General features: G+C 41.3%; 1 protein-coding gene across 3 annotated transcripts in view; it reads left to right on the top strand.

Moving 5' to 3' along the window:
- Nucleotides 1–24,743, top strand: part of LOC146835042 (cytochrome P450 4B1-like) — a 438,175-nt gene that overhangs the window by 166,542 nt on the left and 246,890 nt on the right. For all 3 annotated transcript variants that reach the window (XR_014960677.1, XM_085602703.1, XM_085602704.1), the window contains one exon: nucleotides 8,322–8,473. Coding sequence is in view for 2 of the 3 variants with exons in the window: in XM_085602703.1 (XP_085458829.1) it covers nucleotides 8,322–8,473 (152 nt within the window). In the remaining variant the exon portion in view is untranslated. The remainder of the gene's footprint in view (nucleotides 1–8,321; nucleotides 8,474–24,743) is intronic.

Here is a 24,743-nt window from a genome sequence, read left to right as displayed (position 1 = left end):
CAGCTTTGTTGCGGTGCCTACAGATGCAGGGGAGGGACTCCTTCCATCCAAGGGAGATTACTTCAGATGTCCTTGATGTCCACAGGTCTTCTGGAGAACCTGGATGAAGAACAAGGAGCAGTAGGAGTCTTCCTTGATGCAGACTTGGTTCCAGTCGAAGTCCAACAAAGTCCAAGTTTCCAGACAGTTGAAGAGTGTTTTGGTTTTAGAGGTGAGTCTTTTTCCATGACGAATCTTAGGACCCATCCATGGGGGAGCCCTTAAATACCCTACAGAAAGGGTTGGAACAACACGGGGGTCCCTCCCAGAGGAGGGGCTGGACAGAGGGGAGGATACTCTCCTGTCCTTTGTCCAGTTTTGCGCCAGAGCGGTAACCAAAGGTTCCTGAACTGGCTCAAACCAGAGTATGCAAGGAGGGCACCAAATGTGCCCTTTAAAGCAATCTGGTGATGCTGTAAAGCGCCCCCACCCCAGCCCAATACACTTTGGGGCATATGTATCAACATCACCATTTGCGATTCTCAAATAGCGATTTTTAAAGAATCGTTATTTGAGAATTGCAAAACGGGATGTATTTAAAAAATTGCAAACTTTTTGCGATTTCTTAAAATTCCTTAATTGCGATTAGCAAATTGCGAAATCGCAATTAAGGAATACCTGCCCATTCATTTCTATGGGCCAGGAGACGCATAGGAATGAATGGGAAGTAATTCTCAAATAGCGAATCGCAATTTGCTAATCGCAATTTGAGAATAATTTCAAAGGTGCAAGGGTGTCATGATGACACCCTGATGCACCCCTGAAATGAGCATGTGTGTGCATATGGCACACATACATGCCCTAAGGGCATGTATGAGCGCCACGTGGCACATTGTAAAATTTTAAAAAGTGCATTTTGAAAGGAAATCGCAAATTACCACCAACTGGAAGTTGGTGGTAATTTGCGATTTCTTAAGGATAATTCGCACAAATTGGGTGCTTTTTACATACCATTTAAGAAATCGCAATTTGCGATTTCTTAAATGCTTACGCAACATTAAGAAATCGCTAAATTAGCAATTCCTTAATTTTGCGATGGGATTTAGCTCATACATCCCGATTACCGATTTTTTAATCGCAAACGCTGTTATTTTGCGAATCGCAGCGTTTGCGATTAAAAAATCGATTGATACATATGCCCCACAGTCCTGTCTTGAAGGCGATCACACCTCCCTGTAACAGGAATCCTATTGTTCATCCTTCCCCTGCTTGAACTCAGCTCAGCAGCAGGAGGGCAGAATCGTGTTTTTGGTCGGCAGCAGCACTAGCTTGCTGGCAGACCCTGAAAGGCTACAGAAAGGCTACGACCTGGAGAACAGGGGACTCATCTAAGGGGCCCCCTAGTACAAGGAACCATACCTCCAACACCGGAATTGGTGTTGTGTTATGATTCCAACATGTTTGATACCAAACATTACCAAGTTTGGCTCAGCTATTATATAGTGAGACATTTCGTAATTACGGATGTCCACTATATATCTTAAAATGGCTGACTGCACCTACCAAGCCTGGAGAATCAACTCCAGGGTTTGTAGTGGTGACCTGCTCATGCAGGGACACTCTCACACTTATAACCAAGCACCCTGCCCTCAGGATGTAAGGGTCTACTATAGGGGTGCCTTATAGGTTTTAAATGTAGTGACCTCAGATATAAGGAAACTTGTATCTGTCATCAGAGGTGCAAGCAACAACTCACACTGGCCGCAATGGCAGGCCTGTAGTCACAGTTTAAGTGGACTCCCATGGTTGGCACAATACATGCTGCAGCCCATGGGAGACCAGAAGCCAATTGTGGAGGTACCAAATTACTTACCAGAGACCATTTAGAGGAGGGAGTATGGATGCTTAGGTTCTGATTAGCAGGATCCCAGCAAACTAAATAAAAAACACACTGACACTGGGCAAAAAGTTGGGGTAACCATGAAAGCAGATCCTACTTTCCTACAGTCAGTTATCAGAGATTTAGGTCGGTCAGTTTTTATACAAATGGGCGCATATGTGCTACATACAGGTACTGTATTGTATTGTTTGGCATTATGACTTTTTTACAGTTCTTACTGCCCTTATATGGGCCATGAAAGAGTTTATCCACACCGGCACAATGCAGCAAGTGGGTTTGTCATTGGAAGTGTTTTGTTTTTGGTTTGAGCCTATGTTGGAAATATTTCCATGTCGTGTGTGATGGCCATTAAGGTGCAGTTATTGCGTTACGGAACATAGCACACCACGGTGTGGTGGATGAGGAAGTGTGAGAGACAGATGCACATTTTTAGAGTTTGTGATATGATAGCAACTTTAAGTGGTTTTACTTGACAATGTACAGCTCCAATGTGCAATGTTGCCAAGTGGTCAGCTCCTTAATCTGTGTTTAGGAAATGCTTGCGTGCCAGCATGTATTTGGCCAGTTGATGCATGAACGGAGAAGGTCTGTTCTAGACATTTACAGCTCCTGCAGAGCTAAGGACGAAATACAGAGGACAGTTTTTAAAGGATGACAAAAAGGCTGACATTGTCCAGCTGCAGTCATAGAGAACACCTACTAACTGTAACATGGGAGACTATTAAACCGTGAAACCTACAAAGTTCTGCTGTACTTTGCTACCTGGTAGTAAAATAAAGACTTCATCGCCCCCGTCAAGCTCTTTATGGACCAGTGTGCCGCTCTGCTTTTCTTCCAGGAAGTGTGGTGAGATATTTACTTCAGTGCTTCACGATAAATGAAAACTATAAACACTGTTTTGTTTAATCCCAACAACACTTTAAGTAGGATGGGACGATGCTTCACGTTTCACATTTTCCTTGAAAATCAATGTGGTTGATCACACAATAGGTTTTTTTGTGTATCGGATACACTTCTATGATATCTGAAAACATACTATGTTTGGATAAAAGTGGGTTCAAGATAGGCTTTTTCTTCAATCGTGCACCTGTAATTTGGGGAGTGACATGACAATACAGGATTTCAAAATCTCTTTCCTCTAAAAACACAACAGAAGAGCCATGCTCATCTGTATAAGACAGTGTGATGAGGCACACTCTTTGTTTAGTACAGATAAGCAACAGATAAAAACGACCTCTTGGTCAAAGTCTGAGAGAGATTCATGATTATAATTCTATTTTATCTGGATATCCTGGAGGAGTATGGCACAGATCCAGACCTCTGAAAATACCTTGCTTCAAAATGGTACTTGTCATATAGATCAATTAATTATTATCTTACGTGCTATAACCATTACCTTATTTGAAGTCTCTATGGATGTTTGTTCAACTTTTACTGATTGTTACAAAGTGTGAATCTGTTTGAAGTTTCATTCTGTTTGTTTGTGGTATTTTTGAAATTTTCAAGGAATTATGCACTTCTTTATCTTATAGCTTGCTTTCATTGGAAATATTTTTTTTCCATATACTGGTAGTTTTGAATGTTGATTTTACAAGTCCTTGTATCATGGATTAGGCAATTCTGATTGCACAGTGATAGGAAAGACTGCTCCCTCCGTTGCAAGCTGCACCATTTCATATTCACCTGTCTCGCTCGCTGCCCAGGAAAATGATTCCTATGTGGATGTTTGGAGGCTGTCAATTTAAAATGTATGTTTTTCTTCAGTGACCCTTAGTCTGAAGACACTAGTAGGGTTGTTGCCTTATACTTAGTCATGAATAGTACAATACAAATGAGAAAGAACATGATGTAACATTCTTCATAAGTACAAGGCAGGTCTACAATTTGGGGTTTATTACGATGGTAGTTGGAAAGACTCTGATCATCGGGTGGAGGCTTTCCGACCGTCATCATCTGTTTCAATTCCGACCATCTGATTATGAATCAGCCGGTTGGAAGTGAAACCGACCGGTCATTCCGGCTGGCTTCCGACAGGCTCAAGGAGCCCGTCGGCCAGTCGGAGGCTGGCCCATAATCGCAAAGGGCGGTCTTTCCCCCCTTGGATTTGCGATGCACAGTTTCCGGCAGGGTTTCCATACCAGCCTTACCGACATGGAAATCATGTTGGAAAGCATGTTTGGGGGCCCCTAGCAGGACCCCCTTGTGTGTGCGGCCTCAAGGCTGGGGGCCCCCTGTTAATCCCTGCCCACCGTGTCAGGCACCTTGAGGTGCCTGCCACGAGGTGCAGGGATTAACACTACCTCCCATTTCCCTATGGGAGCATGTACTGCGGCCGGTTTACGGCCGTAACGCATGCTCCCATAGGGAAATATCATAATGCGACCGAACAGTGTTAGGTGGCATCCTAATCCTAATCATGTCGGACAGTCTCGTTTACGAAACGGTGTCGGATAGACGCAAGTCCATCCGACATCGTAATCGGCCCCCTAGTATTTCCCTTAAAGCATCAGGTAAGCCCGCTCCAACAGGGTTAAGAAGGTGTTCACGTCAAATGGGAAAACATTTGCAGATACGTATATAAAATATTGATATCCTTGCAACAGACAGCAGTGTTTATGTTATTGAGGTTTCCAAATATTTTGTGAATGAAAACAATGGCATCAATGTTAAAAATTGATAAAACCTTGTGTGAAAATACTGTGCACAAATGTATCACCAAACAGAAGGTTGTTAGCTGGAAAATTCCATGACGAATCCTGAAGCATTTAATTAAATCTAGGTGGCATTGGAACAAAAAAGCCAGTTAAAGGAAATGAGAGCTGGCCTAGGGCTTAAAAGAAATCATAATTGCAAACATAGAAACCTATTGAGAAAATTGAATGAGAATCCTAAAACCCTATAACAAGTGAAATGTTATGAAAGCCTAAATTAGACTATTTAGGAAATTAAAAAATCATAATGTCTTGCACACTGAAAGACTGATTATAGTCCAACATAAACACTTTTTAAATAAACGCTCCTACGTGCTCAGTCAGTCAAAAATTCTTTATTCGGCTAATAAAAGCCATAAAAGCACAAAATAAATACACCAGGAGCAATTATTAGAGCAAGACAATGGAGCACCATATATTCACAATGAATACAATTTACACAACTTCATTTCCCTAAAACCATATTTAAATAAAAAATAAAATAGATATGTGGCTCATTATTAAAAACAAAGACTATGAATATCGACATGTACAAAAAAATTCATTAATAATAAAAATAATTGTGCATTTCATCAAGGAAGGTATAAATTATTCTACACAGGAGACATCTGTCTCCTAACTCTTATAGCGCCAGAGAAGTAGCTAACAACTCCAAAACAAACCATGGCCGAAGAGAGCATCTGCAAGTATAATAATGCTGACCTTGCTTGTACAAAACAGCATGGGCTCAAAAGTGGAAGAATGTATTTTTTACGCAGCGGGACATAAAATTAAACAAAAAGAGTAAAGTGCAAAGTTTCCTGATCAGAAAAATTGTCACATGGGCCTTGAATCCCCGGGCTTCAAATAGCCTTTTGGAAAGGCAGTAGCCAATGGATAAGATTCAGTCTGAATCTGGTTAACAGGAAACGATGATGGACGTTATTGGCTTCTATGTGCTCATTTCGCAGTGCAACCTGTTCTGGCACTTGACCTACTGCATAGTAAGTCCTCATCAAATGTATTACCATTTTCAGTGTTTTGGGATTCTGACATTTAGTGATATTATAGACTAAAATGAAGTCCCAAAAAATTGTATGAGAAAAACAAAAATGGTGCTGAGTTCTTATAATGAGAAAGGACGGATGGATTCATCCGAGCAAGCCAAAAGCTTTTTAGGAAAGCATGCAGAGAAGCTCCTAACAGCCAAGCATGTTTTAAAACAGTGTTTAAAATATAATAGAATTTGTATATTACTCCTGCATGTGTTACTGCTAGCTAAGACATACCTGCCAACTCACACAGTGCCACAGTGTGACACACGATATCAGCTCTATCACACGGTCACCCGGTGAGGAGCAGATATCACACTGTGGCAGGGAGAAAAGCTGAAAACCACTGTAGTGGTTTTTCAGCTCGTTTTCGAGAGGCTTTGAATGGCCAACGTCCCTTAAGGGGTGTGAAAACACCCAAGGACATCGGCCCCAGCAAGCTTTTTTTTTGTTTCTGCTTTTTGGGGGAGGAGGGGGTTAAGGGGTGGGGTGGGGTGGGGCTCTAAAGTACCTCCTAGGTACTTCTCGACATGAGGCCCAGCCCCCTTCAAGGTCCGCCCCTCCTCACACTGTGAGATTGTTCTTCAAGTTGCCAGGTATGGCCAAGTGTTGTGCTGGATCTAAGTGCTCCAACTCATTTCCTACTGTAAGACAGCAACAAACAAAAGGCACAAGTCCAGAGCAGTCCATTGAGTCCAGATCAGAAAACTGTAACTTTGTCAGATACTCTCACCATCTGTCACACTCTGCGGCTCTGATGCTTTCCTGGTGGACAAAAGTAGCAGTTGCAAGAATTAAACACATTACATTTTGCTACAACCACCAAAGGCACCAGCTCTAGACTAGAGCATTTTCTTTTTTTCTGGACCCCTTCACAAAGACCACCCGTCATGTAGATCCAATAATATCTATGAACTTCTGCTGACACCGACTTCTGTCCAGGGAGCCAGCTGGACAAAACCCACTACACGGATCCTAGAATCGTTTCTCCTTCAAAGGCTGGCTTCACAAATGTCTTCCATCAAGTCAATCCACAGCTAAGTCACCTTATTAGGGCATTATATGTGAACATATCCTTTTTGAGTGATTTGTGACACACCCTCTCTTCTAGGTCTAAAGATAGTCCTAGCCACCAGACCTATCCTCTAACTTTAGGACAACTAATTCCACTGACGACCTGTATATTAAATTAAATGTTCACTAAAAAGACAAATGGATGACTCTGAATTTGTGCATAGTTTCTACATCATTATATTGGCATTGACAGTAGTGTGCATAGATGCTGAAATATAATGGAGTTCTTACAGTAATACTAGTGATTATACATTCGATTGTGTAATAATAAAAACCTATTAATAGGAGAGACAATCCTATACACATTTGACTCCAAGCTTATACCACTGAAATGTGAAAATGTTCTAGTCTTACCCCCCAAATTTGAGTAAGTTTGTTTTGGCAGCCCCTTCCTTATATATTGTATGTTCAGACAAGAAGCATCTATCTATTCCTTTTAATCTTTCCGGGGGAGGGGGAGAGGTAGAGGATCTCCAGTATGTAGCGGTGTATCTCTTAGCTTATAACAGCCCCAAACCAATAAGAGTATGTTCATGACATGCCTAACCCTCTGTCTCCATAATTCCAAGGACTGCTATTTTAGGGTACAGATTATTGTGTCAGACCACAACAATCGATAGGGCTCGTGAGATCTTCTGCAAGTATTAATTGCAAAGCCTAATGTTATATGTAGGAAACCACCATTTTGCATCTTTCATCTTAGGGCTTCTCTCCGGCCAGGCTTTCAGAAGCGATCAGGTGAGTAGTAGACCCTGAGGTTTAGCTGATATAGCCAGTTTACGAGATGCCATTGATGCTTCTCACCAGCCATCATCATCTAAGGGACTTCGGCCTTTCTCTCATTGAGATCTGGGATGCAGGAACTGATACGTTGGTGTTGCATTAATGACCATTATACGATAAACCTGTGAAATGCCCTTTGCCTCCAATCTGCCCATGGTGGGCAGGGTTACATTCTGAGGGGTTCACTAAGGGAATCCCTTTCTCAATAAAATTTGTGGGTAGGGATTCTGCTAATCCTACCAATTGCCATTTGTGGCCTGTGACAGAATAGTACAACTGTTATAATGCAATATTAGTACACCAGGCCCTTAGCCTAAATAGCCTCTGCAATGCTATGGTTGAAGTAGCTCAAATTTGAGCAACCAAGAACATTTAAAGACTTATATTTGCTTTATAAGACAGTAGCAAAAATAAGACCAACATAGATCTAATCTCATGCAAAATTCTACCCACCAATTATAGTGTTTTTGATTATATGTTTGCCTGCTGCCAGAACTACAAATGAAAGTCAGATCGTGAATGGTGTTAGTTTGAAGTGTGCAGGTGTGTATTTAATTTTTTTAAATATTTGAGATATTGAGGGATACTTGATTTTGAAAAATTATTTGTAATCCTTTATAGACACAGCAATTCCACTAATTTTGATCCTTTTCTACGATAATGATGTGGTTTTTATAATTGTAAAGTTATAAATGGTGGAATGTGATGGAAATTGTCTCATATGTCAGGGAGTGAATGTTTCTTTCTTGAGAAATGTCACTTGTACATGTTATGGCTTGGCCAGTAGAACTTTGTTTTGAATACAGAACACAAAAAATCTGTTTATCTTGATTCCCTTTTTAGTGAGAATTCCTACACGCAAGCTGTCTTCAATCTGTCGACATTGGTGAACTACAGGCTCAGATGTTTCCTGTATCACAATGATCTACTTTTTTACCTTAGCCCACCTGGCTATCGATTTAGAAGGAGTTGTGAGACTGCACATCAGCATACAGGTACTGTATCCCGTTGAGTCAAGTGTGATGTGAAAATAATGGTAAGATTTGGGTTTCGCCTACACTGCGCTTGCGCTGTGCTTGTGAAATCTATTGTATTTAATATAAAACTTAAAAGGGGCTTACATCCCACCCCCTTGCTTTCCTTGCTTTTCATTGGTTGCTTTGCTTGCCACGTACATTTTCCCCGTTTCTGTTGGCTATAGCAAATTGTTTCCTGTTGTTCTTCCCGTTTTCCTCTTGTGCTTTTCTTATCAGTTTTCCCGTGACCAAGCACTGTTTCTATCCGCTTTAGTGGAACTATTTTTTTTATCTGCCATAAGACAACTGTTCATATTCTCCAATGTTTTTAATTCGAACCTCAAAATTTCGTACGTTTTTAATAACGAGTTGCAAGATCCTCTTTTGTAAAAACAACAATTGATGGACAGAATGCAGAACAATGTCATACATTCACCCCAGTACAGAGATCTGGGCCTAAATCTATCGTTTGTTTGCTCCTCATGCCATTCCTGTTTTGAAACCAGCCATTTGCAAATCAGTCTTGACAATGCGCCCAATGGGAACAGTCCAACCCGAACTGACAGGCCAGGTCCTCTCTGGACTCGAAACAAGCATCCTAGGACCGGTTTCTCTTTTGTTACAGTTACTTTTGTTTCTCTCAGCAGGCGCAGTACACCAAGCCGCTCTTCCGGGATGGTTGATGTCACTATTGTATCATTCATTTTATCTGCTCTGGTCGGGTTAGCAAGGGCTTCTGCGCTCCTCTCCTGCCTCACGGTGTGTGCTCCGGTGCTGCATGGGTTGCCTGCGGTGTCTGTTTCATGCTGCCCGCCAAACACCGCCCTCTGCAGCCTTGCTCTGATGAACGGTTTAGACCGCGCTACCGCTCTCTACCACGTCTGTCCCTGGCTCCCTTCTCTGTTGTTGGCCCCAGTGACGGTGCCTGTGCTCGAGAAGGCACGCAGGGAGATGTAAATATAGCAGGGCTATCAGAAAGAGGCTGCTGCTTTGCACAGCTCCCCGGGCTACCGTAACTCTTGGACGCGCTCCCTGGCAGTTCCATGTCTCTACCCACGGCTGAAAGCGGGGAAGCAGCGGCCCCACCCTGGCTCTCAGGAGCGGTGCCCTCATCTCCTGCCATCCCGGCTCATCTCAGGCAGAGCTGCTCATTTATTTTTATTTTACATTTACTTCACACAAAGTACTTTCTTATAAATGTTTTTTAAAAATCTGGTTTCTTTCCTAAGACAAATTGAAGACATGACACTAGGTCTTCGTGTGTATTTAATTTATTCTACTTTGTTACTTTGAAGCACAGACCAAGATACTGATTATAATTTTGGCTCCACTCATGTTATGTACTTTAGTGAATTGGATGACTTTCATTGTTATACACGTTTGCCCGCCATGGGCAGCGATGTGTCTGGCTGTTCTGTTTCTTTATGTACAATACGTTCTTTTTAACTCCCAAACACGCTGTATGATACAAAGCACTTTCTAAACTACAAGCGTTTTAAGTACTCAAAATGGCACTAAACTGTGCATTAATTATCTGATGCCGACATTAATCAGCAAGCCTTCTTACGTCTTTCAGTTCTGTTACTTTATTTACAATAAGTTTGGTTTGCTGTGTGCGCTTTAGGGTAGGATGTGCTTTCTAATTATAAGTGGATTATATTCATAAATCCAATATCCTTTTTAAACTACACTAAATAATTCACCCATTAAATGTCTGACGGTCACAGACATTTACCAGTAAACCTGACACCTCTCAGCTGTCTTGCTGTACACTTTTATTTAAACTGTAGGGTCCATCCTCACCCCAGCGTTGCACAGAGAAACATCCAGCACCTCTTTTATTTTGTTTAATGCCTTTGGGATGACTCAGCCTCCGAGTAGATGACGGGTTTAAGAGCACTGGTTTCACACACGCTTTTTATTCTGCGACCTGGTTGCCTTTCAAAAGAGACTGTCTGAAGTGTTGGTCATATATTCACTATTACAAAGGTTAACTGCCTGCCTTTTTTCCTTTATTGTGCCATCCCTGCCTGCTTTCTCTGCACTTTATCTTCAATGTGTCCTATTTGCTTGCATGCATGGATAACCTGTTCCACGCCTACTAAGTTATTCTTTGTCAATTTAACCCCTTGAGTGCCCATGACGAGATGGTCTCGTCATGGGCCGCGGTTGCGCTGTGCCCATGACGAGACTATCTCGTCATGAACCCCGCCCGCTAATTCAACGCCCGGCACAGGGCGTGGAAAGGGCGGGGCACACAAGGGGTTAAGTAAGCATTTTGTCTTTCATATGTTTAATTTCCTATTGAGGCACTTTCACCATGCGCTCAGACACTTACCAATCTTCATTCATTCACTGCTCACCTTGCACAGAGAGCACTCACACCATTCTACCTGCACCCATACACTGCTCCCACACCTCTTAAAATAAATCTCATAGGCGAAACCAAATGCATTTATCAATGCTTGTTATCTTATGTTTACCAGCATATGACATAGTGCTTCTACCCTTAGCTTTCTAAAGATATTTTTGAATTCCAGTTCGGTTGCTTTAAGTGGCTTTTGGCCTAATTTAGAGCTTGGTAGTTAGTGTGACCAAGTACTCTGCCCTCCAAACCGACGATCAGCCCTCTCTGGGCCGTCATGTTTCCTATTTCCGTGTCTGTTCTGGCTCCATAGATGGAACCTTTACACTGAAGGCTCATCGGATTTCGAAAAATCCTGGCAGTCTTGGAGAGAAAAGAATTAGGTCCATACTGTGGGAGAAAGCTCCAAGGGTGTCAGGGTCACTATTTTTTTATTTTATACAAAGAAAGTTCCAATTTAGGAGTTTGTGTTTGTAACTGAAACATGGCAGCTACTCAGCAAACTTTCAGTGTCTTCAGTGGAGCCACTTGGGGACATCTCCTCTGAAGGTAAGTAGATCTCCGCCAGGCAGAGATTTCCAAATATGGTGGGTTACATGGCCACCAGTACAGCAGTGTATATCCCTCCACTGCCTGGTTGGATTGTAGTACAGCCCAGCAGTGTCTAAATTACTCTTACGTTACATTTATTGTCTTCCCTTCTTGAGCATTGGAAATAATAGGGAGAAAATCTAATCTACCATGAGATTGTTTTAGAAGCAAGAAAGAAGTGAGTTTTGCTGTGCCAGATGGATACATAATTCAACAAGCATTGGCATAGCCAATAGGTCTCGCTTTTGGGACCTTATAAGTATTTAGTTATGCAGCACAATATACTTGGTGCAACAACATAAACTGCACGGCTAAACACTTATAAGGTCCCAAAGGCGAGACCTATTGGCTATGCCAATGCATGTTTGTACGTGGTATGGCAGCGATTGCATATGTATATACTGGTATATACTATAACACTAATAATTGCAGTGTTAAAGGGCGTTGTATATAGGTAGTTGAGGCTGTTATCACCAGGCAGTACTCAACCATGAATTAACTTGAAATAATGGCTGACGTTGTTAAAGTGAAAGCGTCGTGAAGATGTAAAAAGTCAGATATTGGGGAATGAAGCGCAGCGGTTTGTTAAAGTGATAGCGCTATGGAGATCTTAAAAGGCACACACCGGAAAGTGTAGCGTTGTGGTTTGTTAAAGTGAAATCGCCAAGGAGGTGTAAGAAGTGATATACCAGAGAAAATGTGCTGCATTTTGTAAAAGTGCAAGCCTGAGTAATTTGTGAAGTCATATACTAGAGAATAATGTGGCATGTTTTGTTAATGGGAAAGCGCTATGTAAATTTAAGTAGTTACATAACGGTGAATGCAGCGTTGCAACGAGTTTCCTAAAGATTTCAACGCCAAGGAAGCATGTTTTATTTAAGTGTTACTTTGGCATAGGCACAGCCCGGATACAATGATGTGGAGCGATAGGTTAGTGGCCGGCCAAGGCTTCTTTTGTCCCTTATTTTGCTGCCTGGTGTTGTTAAAGGGAAAGCCGGTGAAGATGCAACAAGTCACATACCACTAATGGAAGTGCTGCAATTTGCTAACGTGAAAGCAGCATGGAGATTCAAAAAGCCCCATACCAGAGAATAAAGCGCCACGGTTTGTTAAAGGGAAGCGCCATGAAGACGGAATAAGTCACATACCGGGAATGTAGCACAGCGGTTGGTAAACTGATAACGCCAAGGATAAATAAGAAGTTATATATCAGACAATAAAGGTGTGATTTGTTGAAGTGAAAGTGCTATGTAAGTTGGAAAAGTCATATAGCAGCATATGAAGCGCCGCAACGACTAGAAAGCATGGTAATTATGTCAGTGCTGTATTAATAAGAAGCACAGCCATGATTTATCCCCAGCGTATTGGCTCGGTGGCAAAAAACAAACCCGAGACTCTAAAACATTGCAATAGGTACAGAGAAGCTTTCCTGCTGTTTAGAGATTTTTTGTCGCACACGCACACATGTTCCATAAGATATCACGCATACACAAATACACACCGTTGCCGATTGCGGTCTTTATAGGTAGGTGAGGCAGATATCACCAGGCAGTAATCGACCTTGAATGAACTTGAAATAATATCTGGTGTTGCTAAAGTGAATGTGGCGTGAAGATATAAAAAGTCCCATAGGGTGAATGAAGCGCCACGATTTGGCAAATGTAAAGTGCCATGGGGATGTATGAAGTCACACACAGTAGTGAGTAGCGCTGCGGTTTGCTCAAGTTTAAGCGCAAGATATCTCAAATTTTCCATACCAGAGTATATAGTGCCCCGTTTTGTTGAAGTGAAAGCGCTGTAATTTAAAAAGTCATATACCAGACGCTATGACGATATGATAAACAAGCGCTGGCCGGCGGCCGCGAAACAACCCTGAAAGACATCAATGGGCAGGAGGTGGTGTAGGGGCGGAGAGCAAGCTGAGGCTAAACAAACAAGCATTGGCCGCGATATGAAGTCACACACACTAGTGTGTAGCGCTGCGGTTTGCTAAAGTGTAAGCGCAAGATATTAAAAATTTTACATACCAGAGTATATAGTGCCCCGTTTTGTTGAAGAGAAAGCGCTGTAATCTAAAAAGTCATATACCAGACGCTATGACGCTATGGTAAACAAGCGCTGGCTAGCGGCCGCGAAACAACCCTGAAAGACATCAATGGGCGGGAGGTGGTGTAGGGGCGGAGAGCAAGCTGAGGCTAAACAAACAAGCATTGGCCTCGAAAGTAAAAGCGATCGCACGTGTGTGCGTGCATGCGCATTCAGCTCTTTTTCAAAGCACATATTCGTGCTTGTGGCGCGCTGCTGCGCCCTCCCGCAAGCTGTATGCCGCCACAAGCACGAGTATGTGCTTTGAAAAAGAGCTGCACGACGGCTAAAGGTCTCCTATGCAGTGCATGCGCACTGCGTAGGCGAGACCTAAAAACTCTTTAACCGACTACTGAACTAATACAGGTTAGCATGTCATTGATGATGTCCTATGTGATCTCATTAGTGGTATGATTTATTTTACCTCCTTTTTGACGTACTGTGTGAGATAATGGACAATGCTTTGAGTGCAGAGAAGTTATTATTGCATAGCTATCTTAACTACCACAACTACATTTTCTTCTATTAATGTTGTGAATTGTTTCTAATTGTAGTTTACTCCTGGTACACACTTGAAGGGTGAAGACTTATTTGCATATGGCTGGGTCCAAACTGGGATGGTGTTCTGAGTATTGTTCAGCATTCCGTCCATCATTTGTTCCTTTAGCTTTTGTCGCCCTAAACAGGAAGGGTATGCCCAGACGTGGGCCCCGTGCTCACTGTGCCACTGGATTCAAGCTAGCCTGGCTGATGAGGGGTGATGCGAAAAAACCAGTCCCAGGATGCTTGTTTCCGGTCCAGGGAGGACCTGGTCTTTCAGTTCTGGCTGGACTGTTCCATAAGGAGCAGAGTCAAGACTAATTTGCATATGGCTGGGTCCAAACAGGGGAGGCGTTGTGAGCCAAAAAACGATGCATTAAACCCAGATTATTGTGACTGGGGGTGAATATTTGCATTGTTCAGCATTCCGTGCATCATTTGTTTCTTTTACTCCCATATACAAAGCAAGAATTAATAAAGAATGATAAGAAAAGGTCTTGTGGGAGGTAGAACTGATATCAGGATGTAACACATGTATTTCTAATATCTAGTCAAACTTCTGCTCCATGCGGGTAGGCAGTGGGGTAAAGCCTCAATCTACCACTGGGCAGACAGAAGAACCTGTTGGGATTTTATGGGAGGGGTGTACTATCGATGACAGGGCAGGCTAACCCCCAAATTCATTCTTAAGAAAAAAAAGTAATCGAACCTGGTAGTTTGTGTGCCATCTGCCTATACCACTCCCAAGAGCAGATTAGTGGTAAATTCTCCACCAAATCCCCCCTGGGTGGGCAGAAGACTATTGGGCTGGGGATCTGGCTCGATACTAGGATGGGCTGGCCTATCACAACATTCTTCTTTTTAAAAGACAGTCATTTTTTGCCATTTAGTGTCCTTTCTACCACTCCAGGCTGGCCCCTCTCTATTTTTTCATACTAAAATAAACCGTGGGGTCTAGTAACTCTCACTGAGGGGGGGACGTTTGGGGGCTTGCCCTGGCCTTAAGCCTTAGCATCCAGGACTTCTCTTACAGAATGGGCTCAAATACAATTCATATTTACACCTGCTAGAGTTATACTATGCTTAACAAAATCTGGCTAAAGTGGAGGAAGTCAGACGAAGGTTAGGTTTAGAAAAAGGTATCAGCAGCTGCCAGAGAAAATGTTCTTAAGTCCACTGTTTTGTCAACATAATGTTCAATACAAAATACAACACATAGCTTTGAGTATGAAGTAAAGCAACAGTACTCATTTGATGATAAAGCATTTTTCATATGCCTGAAGAAGGAAAAATGTACACCTTAAAGGGAATAATCCATTGAAGTGATATGAAGAGACTTAACCTCAGAAACTCTCTTAAAAGAGAGTAGGCTAAGTAACATTGCGAATTTTACTACATCTTTAGAGAAAGAGTGTGATTATTAAGCAATACTTGAATAACTAAATCGATGTCCCACGTAAATGAGTAACATGGCTTTGGAGGATTAGTTTATTGAATCTCTGATGAACCCTGCAAACCTACCTCTTACCCATTAGTGACCTGCTGTACCTCTATCTTATTTACTTTCTCTTGATGCCTTATGCCTTTTCCATGAAAACATACTATTTTTTGGAAAAGGCTTTTTGTAATTTGGGCATTTTTCTAACATCTTTCGGCTGATTTAAGCAACATACAACATATTGAGACTAAAATCATAAAGAAAACTCTTTGGACGCTATTAACGAGCTTACCTTTGTGGTCTATTTAGTAGTAGTACAGTAGTGTTTTTCACGTACTACAAAATGCAACATGTCAAAATACTTTCTGAAAGTTGTCTAACAAGTCATATAAGCTTAAGACCTCTTACTCTACTCATGATAAATTTCTGGTTACATTGTTATCATATTGCAGGGAGCCAGTGCTAATTCATACAGCACTGCATACTTAGCATTTTCTCCTGTACATTTAATTGTGGCATTATTTCATTGTCCTGCTGTTCGTTATTTCTAGTCTCCCTGACTACAATACTTTCCTCATGTTGTAAAATCGTCAAAATGACAGCATTCCAGATTTGAACTCCGTACCTGGAGACCATCACAAAAGGAGGAAAAGCATAACGATTCCCGAAAAATACCAATCTTGTAGGAAAGCATCCAACACCAAGGCAGAAGGATTTGACTTCCAGTTGTAGAATTGGTATAGCTGACATGTCAACCAGGAAGGTAAAAAACCTACATAGGAAGACCCGAAGGCTTACACACTTTTTAAACACGTGGGAATGTAATTCCCAATTGCAATGGTCTAGTAAAGGTCGAGAAAAACAATCTGTTGTCATATTGTGAAGATCCACAAGATATTCCACTTTGAAAGTGACTCCCTGACTGAGGCAAAAAACCAATAGTGGTTTGGATTTGGTTGCCCCACCTGTGACATTGTCCATGCATAACGGGATGCAAATCTTGATTTCATTAAAGACAGACGGAGGCTAACATTATGCATATACTTTTATTTGCTGCCCTTTAAAGAACATTAATACATCTTAATAATATAGAATGTTTGTGAAGTATAACTATCCAGGGCTATCTTCCTCTTTAAGCTGCGAAACATACAAGGATGAAAGGTATCCATTTCTGGTAGTATGAAAAAAAGAAGAAGTTCTGCAAACCATCTTGTTACACATCTCAATCCTAGGTGGAATTATCTAAAATAAGATAAAAGAGGTTATAAAGTAAAAGGAAAAAAGGCGCTGGATGTTAAACATATTAGAATCTTAAATATTTCCAAATTTACAAACTCAAAACCTTAGTACCTCTTCTCCCCTCATAGGGTGAGGAGGTTGGGATAATGTTAACCTCCTTCTGTCTTTAATGAAATCAAGATTTTCTCAGCATAACAATTTGAGAATCGTAATTTAGTTACAAGACCGGAGGCTACCATTATGCATATTCAAAGGTGCTGAGAGCTACACTGCTAACATGCTCTATTGGTCTTGAATAAAATTTTGCAAAGGTGTTAGCGTTTGACCAATTGGCTGTTCTAAGAATCTCCGTAAGAGATCCTCCTGACCAAAAAACCTTACTAGACATTGCCCCTCTAGAAGAGTGGGCTCCAAATCTTGAAAGGTCTATGCCAGCCTCACTCATTATGGCATGTATCTATCAAGCTAGAGTTGCTGATGAGACTGGTTTATGGGGTTTGACATAAGATAAAAGCAGTTGATCAACTCCATTCTTTCTAAATCCTGCAATCTTGTTATCATAATCTTTCATGCATCTTACCACACACAATTTTTCACAGTCATTGAAAAAGGGGTAGAAGACAGAGTCAGACATAGTCGTTGTTCTTTTCCAAATGTCGAAATGTACGCCCTCATTAAAATAAAATCTGTTAGACTCCAGAACCTTAATATCTGAAACTCGTTTGAAAGAAAATAAGCAAAGTAAAGTGGCCAATTTCATGGAAATCTGTTTAAGAGATAAGAAGGTATTGTCTTGCCAAGTTACAAAAACCTTGAAAATTAAACTAACATCATACAAGGAATCATAACGTGCTTTGGGGGTCTTTTAAGTCTAACGCCCTTCATTACTCATTTGATTAGAGAGTTACTACCTATTACTAGATTATTTACTAAAGCATGTCCAGATGAAATTGCAGATCTATAACAATTAATGGTCCTATAAGAGAGATCAGAGTTAAAAAGGGTTGTTAAATAATTTGCTATTTGTTGAACAGAGACCTCCACGGGATCCAAACTCCTCTCCAGACACCAACTGCACCAATTCTTCCACACACCCTTATATCTTTTCCTGGGTCCTGGACCCAGGATTCATCCAATAAGTGCTTAGCTTCTGATGAAAGGTCTGAATATCTATTAGGTCCCCTGAAATCCTTCAGACAAGAAGGTTAATTTTCCCCTCTAAAACCAAATGGTGTTCTCCACCTTCTGCGTCCTGAAGCAGGCCCTGGGATGCTGGAACTAGACAAGGAATATCTATAGCTAGTTCTATCACTCCCGGGAACCACAACTGGGATCTCCAGAAGGTAGCCACAAGGATGATACTGCTGGATTCTATTCTCACTTCCACCGGCCTCTCTGGATTGGGGAGAAAAGGGGGAATGCATAGGCTATGTTCTTGCCCCAAGGTTGAAGAAAAGTGTGTATTGCCGCAGCCTTGGGTCTGGTTTCCAGCTGAAGTAGGTTGGAACCTGAAAATTTAATCTGCTCGCAAAGAGATCTGTCTGGATTGGGCCCATAGGTCCTGAATCAGAGTGAAGACTTCTGGATGTAACTTCCAATCGCTGGAATCCCTCAGGAATCTCGAGTTCCAGTCTGCTCTTACATTCTGAATCCCTGGAATAAATTCTGCTCTTAGGATAATCTTATATTCCCAACAAAAATACCATATTTGTCGTGCTAAGTCAGAGAGTACCTTGGATCTCACACCTCCTAATCTGTTTATATAAGAAACTGCTGTGAAATTGTCTAAGTGAATCAGAGTGTTTGAATTCTTTAGAAGGTCCTTGATGCTCATGACAAAGTTCAGGGCCGCCAGCATTTCCAAACAATTTACACGAAGAGACTGTTCCTCTAGGGACCATCTTCCCCCTGTCTCTATTTGTCCTAAGCGGGCTCCCCATCCTGTATTGCTTGCATCGGACTCTATTATAAAGTCTGGTACGTTCCTGGAAATGGCCCAGCCATTCCAAGCATCGAGGTTGTTTAGCCATCAAGTTAGATCCTCTCGTGCATCTGGTGAAAGGAGAATCGAGTCTCCGTACCATAGCCTTTTCCTTAGACCTAAAGTCTTTAGTCTCTCTAAACCCCTGTAGTGTAAGGGACCGGGAGATATGACCTGGATGGAGGATGAGAGGAGCCCCAAAACTCTTGCTAGGTCTCTGAGAAGTATTGTGTCCTTGGATAAGACTGAACTCATGTCGTTTTTCATCTTTACAACTTTTTGTGTGGCAAAATCAGGTGGGATAAAACCAAATCTACCTGAAAGCCTAGGAAGTCTATCTTTTGAGTGGAGGTCAGAACCGACTTCACCATATTTATAATGAAACACAGACTCTCCAGAAGGCTCATTGTCATAGGTAAATGATTTTGTAGCTCTATTCTGTCCTGTGACATAATGAGTATGTCGTCTAGATATATGATTAATCTTACTCCTCTCTCTCTGAGGTAAGTGACCACTGGACGAAGTACCTTTGTGAAACACCACGGGCCGAGCACAGCCCGAAGGGAAGGCAAAGGAATTGGTAAAGTATGCCCCTCTATTTAAAACTGAGATATTTCTGGCTGTCCTTGTCCATGGGAATCGTAAAGTAAGCGTCTTTGTGGTCTAGTTTTACTAACCAATCTCCTGACTGTAGAATATCTCTCAAAAGGTGAATACCTTCCATTTTGAAATGCCTGTAAGTTAAGAAACTGTTTAGGTATCTCAGATTTATGACTGGCCGCCACCCTTTGTCCTTTTTTTTTTACCAGGACTATCGTACTTACAAAACCTTGTGAAATCTCAGGGTACCCTACTATTGTTTGAGCTCCTTTGCTTAGCAGTTACCTCTATGTCTAGAAGAGTCATCTTCTCCTTTTCTAAGAGTAATTCCTTTGGTTCCTTGACTTGGTATGGTGTTTGCCAAAAATCTATTTTGAAGCCTTTAACTGTTTTTAAGACCCAAGAGTCGTGAGTTATCATTTTCCAATTCTGGACAAAGAGCCCCTACTTTTGAGGTTGAAGGAGTAAAGGTGCTCACCTTGATATCCTTGGGTGGAGGATCTTGCTCTTCCGCCTCGGTTTCTTGGGGTTCTGCCCCTCTGAGGGTAAAAGTTTGAGCTTTGAGGATAACCCCTCCCATAGTACTGGGGGTTTTGGTATTCCTGTTTGTAGAACTGGGACCTGAAGGTTCCACGACTGGCAGGTGGGCCCCTTCTGTCAGCCCTTCCAAAAAGTGAGTGTGAGCCAAAAACCTTGTGCATATTATATTGCGCTTTACTGAACGCAGTGAAGGTTAAAGAATATTTACCCAATGTTTTAATAAAGTTCTGTCCAAGTAGGAATCCATTAGTGTGATTGGTATCTTCCTTTGAAGCTAGGTCTGCCAGTTTTGGATTTATTCTCATCAAGACTGCTTCACGTCTTTCCTTAATAAGGTTGCCGTTTGCATTACCTATCATGCATTTAAGGCCCTCTATGCCCATCCTTTATGGAGCTCAATGTTAACAGGTATATTTTTGCCTCTGGCATCTTCTGTCATATCCAAGATGTGTCAGAGAGGACCTAGAGTGTCTAAATGTTTATCTTGTTTCAGGCATCTCTCAATACCTTTCCTAGGGTCTTTGCCAAATCTGAAGAGAAAACGTATAAATTAGGGGTCTAAATTAGGTGTGATACCGTCCCCGCTGCAGGGTCTTGGGCATTCGCTTCTAAGGAGATTGTGTTTGTCTTTATCTATAGATTTCTAACCCAGAGGCTTAAGTAATTAGAGATGTGGTCTAGTGGCCACCAATTGGCACTGCGAGGGTGTTTAATTGTGGTGGGATTGAACATCTCACCCCCGAAGGGGTCCTTAATTCCCTGGGAAGTAGAGGGTTGGTCCATGTTATCATCAAAATCGACATCAGGTTTTCTTGATCTATTGTGCCAATAAGGTCACTCGTTCTTAGTGTGCCGCTAGGGGCAACCTTTCTTTGTGCCCCGTTTAGGTGGCCATCCTCTCTTGTGCTGCTGCAAGCACCTGTATCTATCGTAGCGCGAGGGCCACCAGTAATATAAGCGGATTCATGCGCTTTATTTAAGTGTTTGCTTTTATGAGCAACTTTCTCTCTTTTTTATGGGAGGGAGGTAGAAGTGAGATCCTCTTCGGAGAGGGAGTAATAATTATCCTCCGATGGAGATCCCCTCTTCCTTTTGGACAAGGCGGCATCTACTGCCTCTTTAAGAGCAGCTTTAAGCTCCTCTTATAGGTATGCTTTGATGTTGTCCCCTAATAGCCCTGACTCTCCCTGATTCTGGGAGTTACTACTTTCCATTATTATTATTTATTAATATTATTTAGGCTATAAAGCGTTAAACAAGCTTGTTTTAAAATAATGTTATATTGAAAAAGGAGAGACAGTAAGTTGAGGGGACTATGTTGGGATGGATCCAGAAATAAATAGCAGGTAGTTGTCGTAGGTGAAAGAAGTCCAAATGTAGTCAAGTAGTAAGTTCCAAGAATGTAGTTTATTAATCCAGTTACAGATCAAGTAGAAGGAAGATAAGAAGGTAAGTAAGATGGTCAATAGAAGCCCCACCAAGAGCAGCCTCCCTGCTGCTCAGCCTGCATCCACCAACTGACACTCCACACGTAACCAAGTAACCAAGCATTCCATGACATCACCACACATTCCAACACTCATCCTGGTTGAGCAACAGGGAAGATGTAAGTGAAAGAAAGGAGAGGTGACAATCAAGTCACAACACATCTCCTTTCTTTATACCAACAAAAGACAATAGCATGAAAAAAGCACAGAACATTACATGCAAAGAAAAATGCAAAATGTAACTTCAACAAATTGGAAATACAGAAAGAAAGAAGAAAGCAACTGTTACTAGTATATTAGCATCATCACATAATAGACATAACTTTAAAATGTCCTAAAATGCAATAAAACAGAAAGATAAAAGAAAGCAACAGTTACTAATATATTAGCATCATCACATAATAGACATCACTTTAAAATGTCCTAAAATGCAATAAAACATTAAAAAAGTTGATAAAACAATGAATTCTGAAGCATGACTGAATCATGAAAAGAATAACCTTGAACACTCACTCATTCCCTTTCCTCAAAAGAGAAGAGAGAAGTACGCCACCCACAATATTGTACACGTGACATGAACAAATGTATAAAGGAAACATACGTAACAATCTTGTACACCTGACGTCTCAGGCACTCAAGTAAACTATGCAACAGACATGACTTGGCTTTAACGGCAGTGCAACATACGTACATTCTTATACACCTGACATCGCAGGCACTTATGCAAACTTAGCAACAGACATGAATAAACGTCACCGGCAATGAAACATACGTAACACTCTTCTACACCTGACGTCTCAGTCACTCATGGAAACTATGCAACAGGCATGACTTAACGTCACCGGCAATGCATGCAGAACACCGTAGCTACTAAAGCAAACAACCCCATAGCGCAATGAAACAACGCTGTACACCTGATAAGGCGAAAGTGTCTCAGGTAAACCACAATATAATTCTAGAGAAGTGACCCCTATAGCGCCTAAAATGCGCTGTAGACCTGATAAGACAAGGAAAGTCTTAGGCAAACCAACAGTACGTAAAGCATTTAACAGTAAATCGCAAAACAGCGCTGTACACCTTACAGGACAAGGAAAGTCTCAGGCAAAACCAAACTTGGAGATAGTAAACTCTACACGCAGCACAATTCAAACACACAAAACAAAGCAGCACGAGGGAACAAGCCCCCTAATTCTGTACACACTGCAGTACCAAACAAGTAAACTAAAATTAAATAATCTCTTCACAAGATTTCACAATAAAAATTAGTCTGACTAAAAAAAATATCAGCACACTCGAAAACAAAGCCAGACAACTTAGTAAAAACCCAAATAAAACCATAACATTATAAAACTGTGGAAAGAAACATAAACAGAGGTAAATGTAAAATTCAATGTAACAGAGATGCGACTCCGGTGAGTGGTATCTCACCCGATTTATTACACAGTAGGTAGAGACCGGGATGAGCTCAAATATACGGATACATAAAAGAAATTGCCGATAGCCCATATTTGAATCCTCTGGGGTGAACATCACTGGAGAATGACCACTGAAGTGACATAGTTTGTGACAAGCAGACGTTGTAGGCACATAAAATAGTCAGTACCTATAAATGCCAGAAGGTGGTGAAATAGGCTCAAAAAGCTTAAGTATAGATCTGAAAAGAGACCCGAAAGCTCCGTTACGGTCAATTTCACTCCAGCGTAGCCATTACAGCTTCGATAAAGCTGTTGCCAAGGCTACGCTGGAGGAGGCGTTGTCAGCAGAGAAGGACTGCCTCTGCTGACGTCTGACGGCAACTCCGTGTGTGGGGCCGAAGATTCCACATGCGTTGCAGTGGAGACCGGGTGCGTGTTTTGAAACAAAAATGACTCGGTTTTAAAGCGAGGAGGTCAGGCATCTACATAGTCGCGCTTCACCTCGCAATCGGGAAAAGAGTCATCTTGTTTATTTTGTTAAATGAAATGAGAGAGCCAGGATCAATACATAGTTATCGGGTAAAGAAATAATAATCGACAATTCAGATATTGTGTTTAAGCCAACCATATATTGGAAGGCTGGTAAAAATAAAACTAATAACGGAAACAAAACCTGTAATTAATGGGTCCATAAGGAAATCTTGACAAAACCTGTAATTCATGTAAATTGAATAGAGAAAAAACATCTCCACAATACCAAAATATAGAGGTTAAACATAATAGCACAGTATAACTAACTAATAAATTATACCTGCGCTCGTCTGCAAGGTAATGGAAGCATAACAGTAGTAATTACAGAAAGTAAGGAAGACAGCAGAATGGTATACTTATCTTGTTGTGAGCAGCTAACAAAAGAGGAAGATAGCCGCTTGCACTGGATAGTTATACTTCTTCACGAACACTCTATGGGCCCGATTCACAGAATTAACTTGAGACAAAACCCTAAACTTATTACTTTTGGTATTCACAGAAGTTAGGATTTTGTCTTAAGTTTGTCTTAAGACAAACTTAAGACAGACTTAAGACAGACTTAAGACAAACTTAAGACAAACTTAAGACAGACTTAAGACAGACTTAAGACAAACTTAAGACAGACTTAAGACAGACTTAAGTTAGGATTTTGTCTTAAGTTTGTCTTAAGTCTGTCTTAAGTCTGTCTTAACCCCTTCGCTGCTAGGCCTTTTCCCCTCCTGTGCTAAGCCCTTTTTGGGCTATTTGAGGTAGTGCGCGCTTAGGCCCCTGTAACGTTTTGACCACATTAGGTATCCACGCCAAATTTGCGTCCTTTTCTTCCAACATCTTGGGGATTCTAAAGGTACCCAGGGTTTGTGGATTCTCCTAGAGGGTTCCCAGAAATTAGTCAAAATACAGCAATTTTTTTTTTTTTTTTGTGAAAAATGTGAAAAACGGGCTGCAAATGAAAGCTTCTGGGTTTTTCTCTGCAAATGGTATAAAAAAAAAAAGGGTTTGTGGGGCTGAAATCACAATTTCTCCAGCTTTTAGGGAATGACAGCATTTTGTTAGAAAACCAACATTTTTTACACAGTTTTGGCATTTTTCTGGGACATACCCTATTTTTGCTATTTTTTGTGCTTTCAACCTCCTTCCAGTTAACGGTAGAAATGGGTACAAAAACAATAATGGATCCTGGAAAGCTATACATTTTTGAAAAGTAGACAAAATTCTGAATTCAGCAAGGGGTCATTTGTGTAGATCCATCAAGGTTTCTTTATAGAAATTTACAGGCAAATATAGGAAAAAATAAAAATTTGTTGAAAAAAGCAGCCTTTTGAGTCAACGTTTTTACCTGTAACTTCTTCGAATTATGACATCTCTTTGAAAGCAATGTACCGTTACATCCGGTAGACCTTCCTGGTTGTGGGGACATATAGGACTTTTAGGTTCACC

Source organism: Triturus cristatus, chromosome 4_2, assembly GCF_964204655.1.
Source record: "Triturus cristatus chromosome 4_2, aTriCri1.1, whole genome shotgun sequence".
In the NCBI taxonomy this organism is placed as follows: Eukaryota; Metazoa; Chordata; class Amphibia; order Caudata; family Salamandridae; genus Triturus; species Triturus cristatus.
This window is presented reverse-complemented; position numbering and strand designations above follow the sequence as displayed.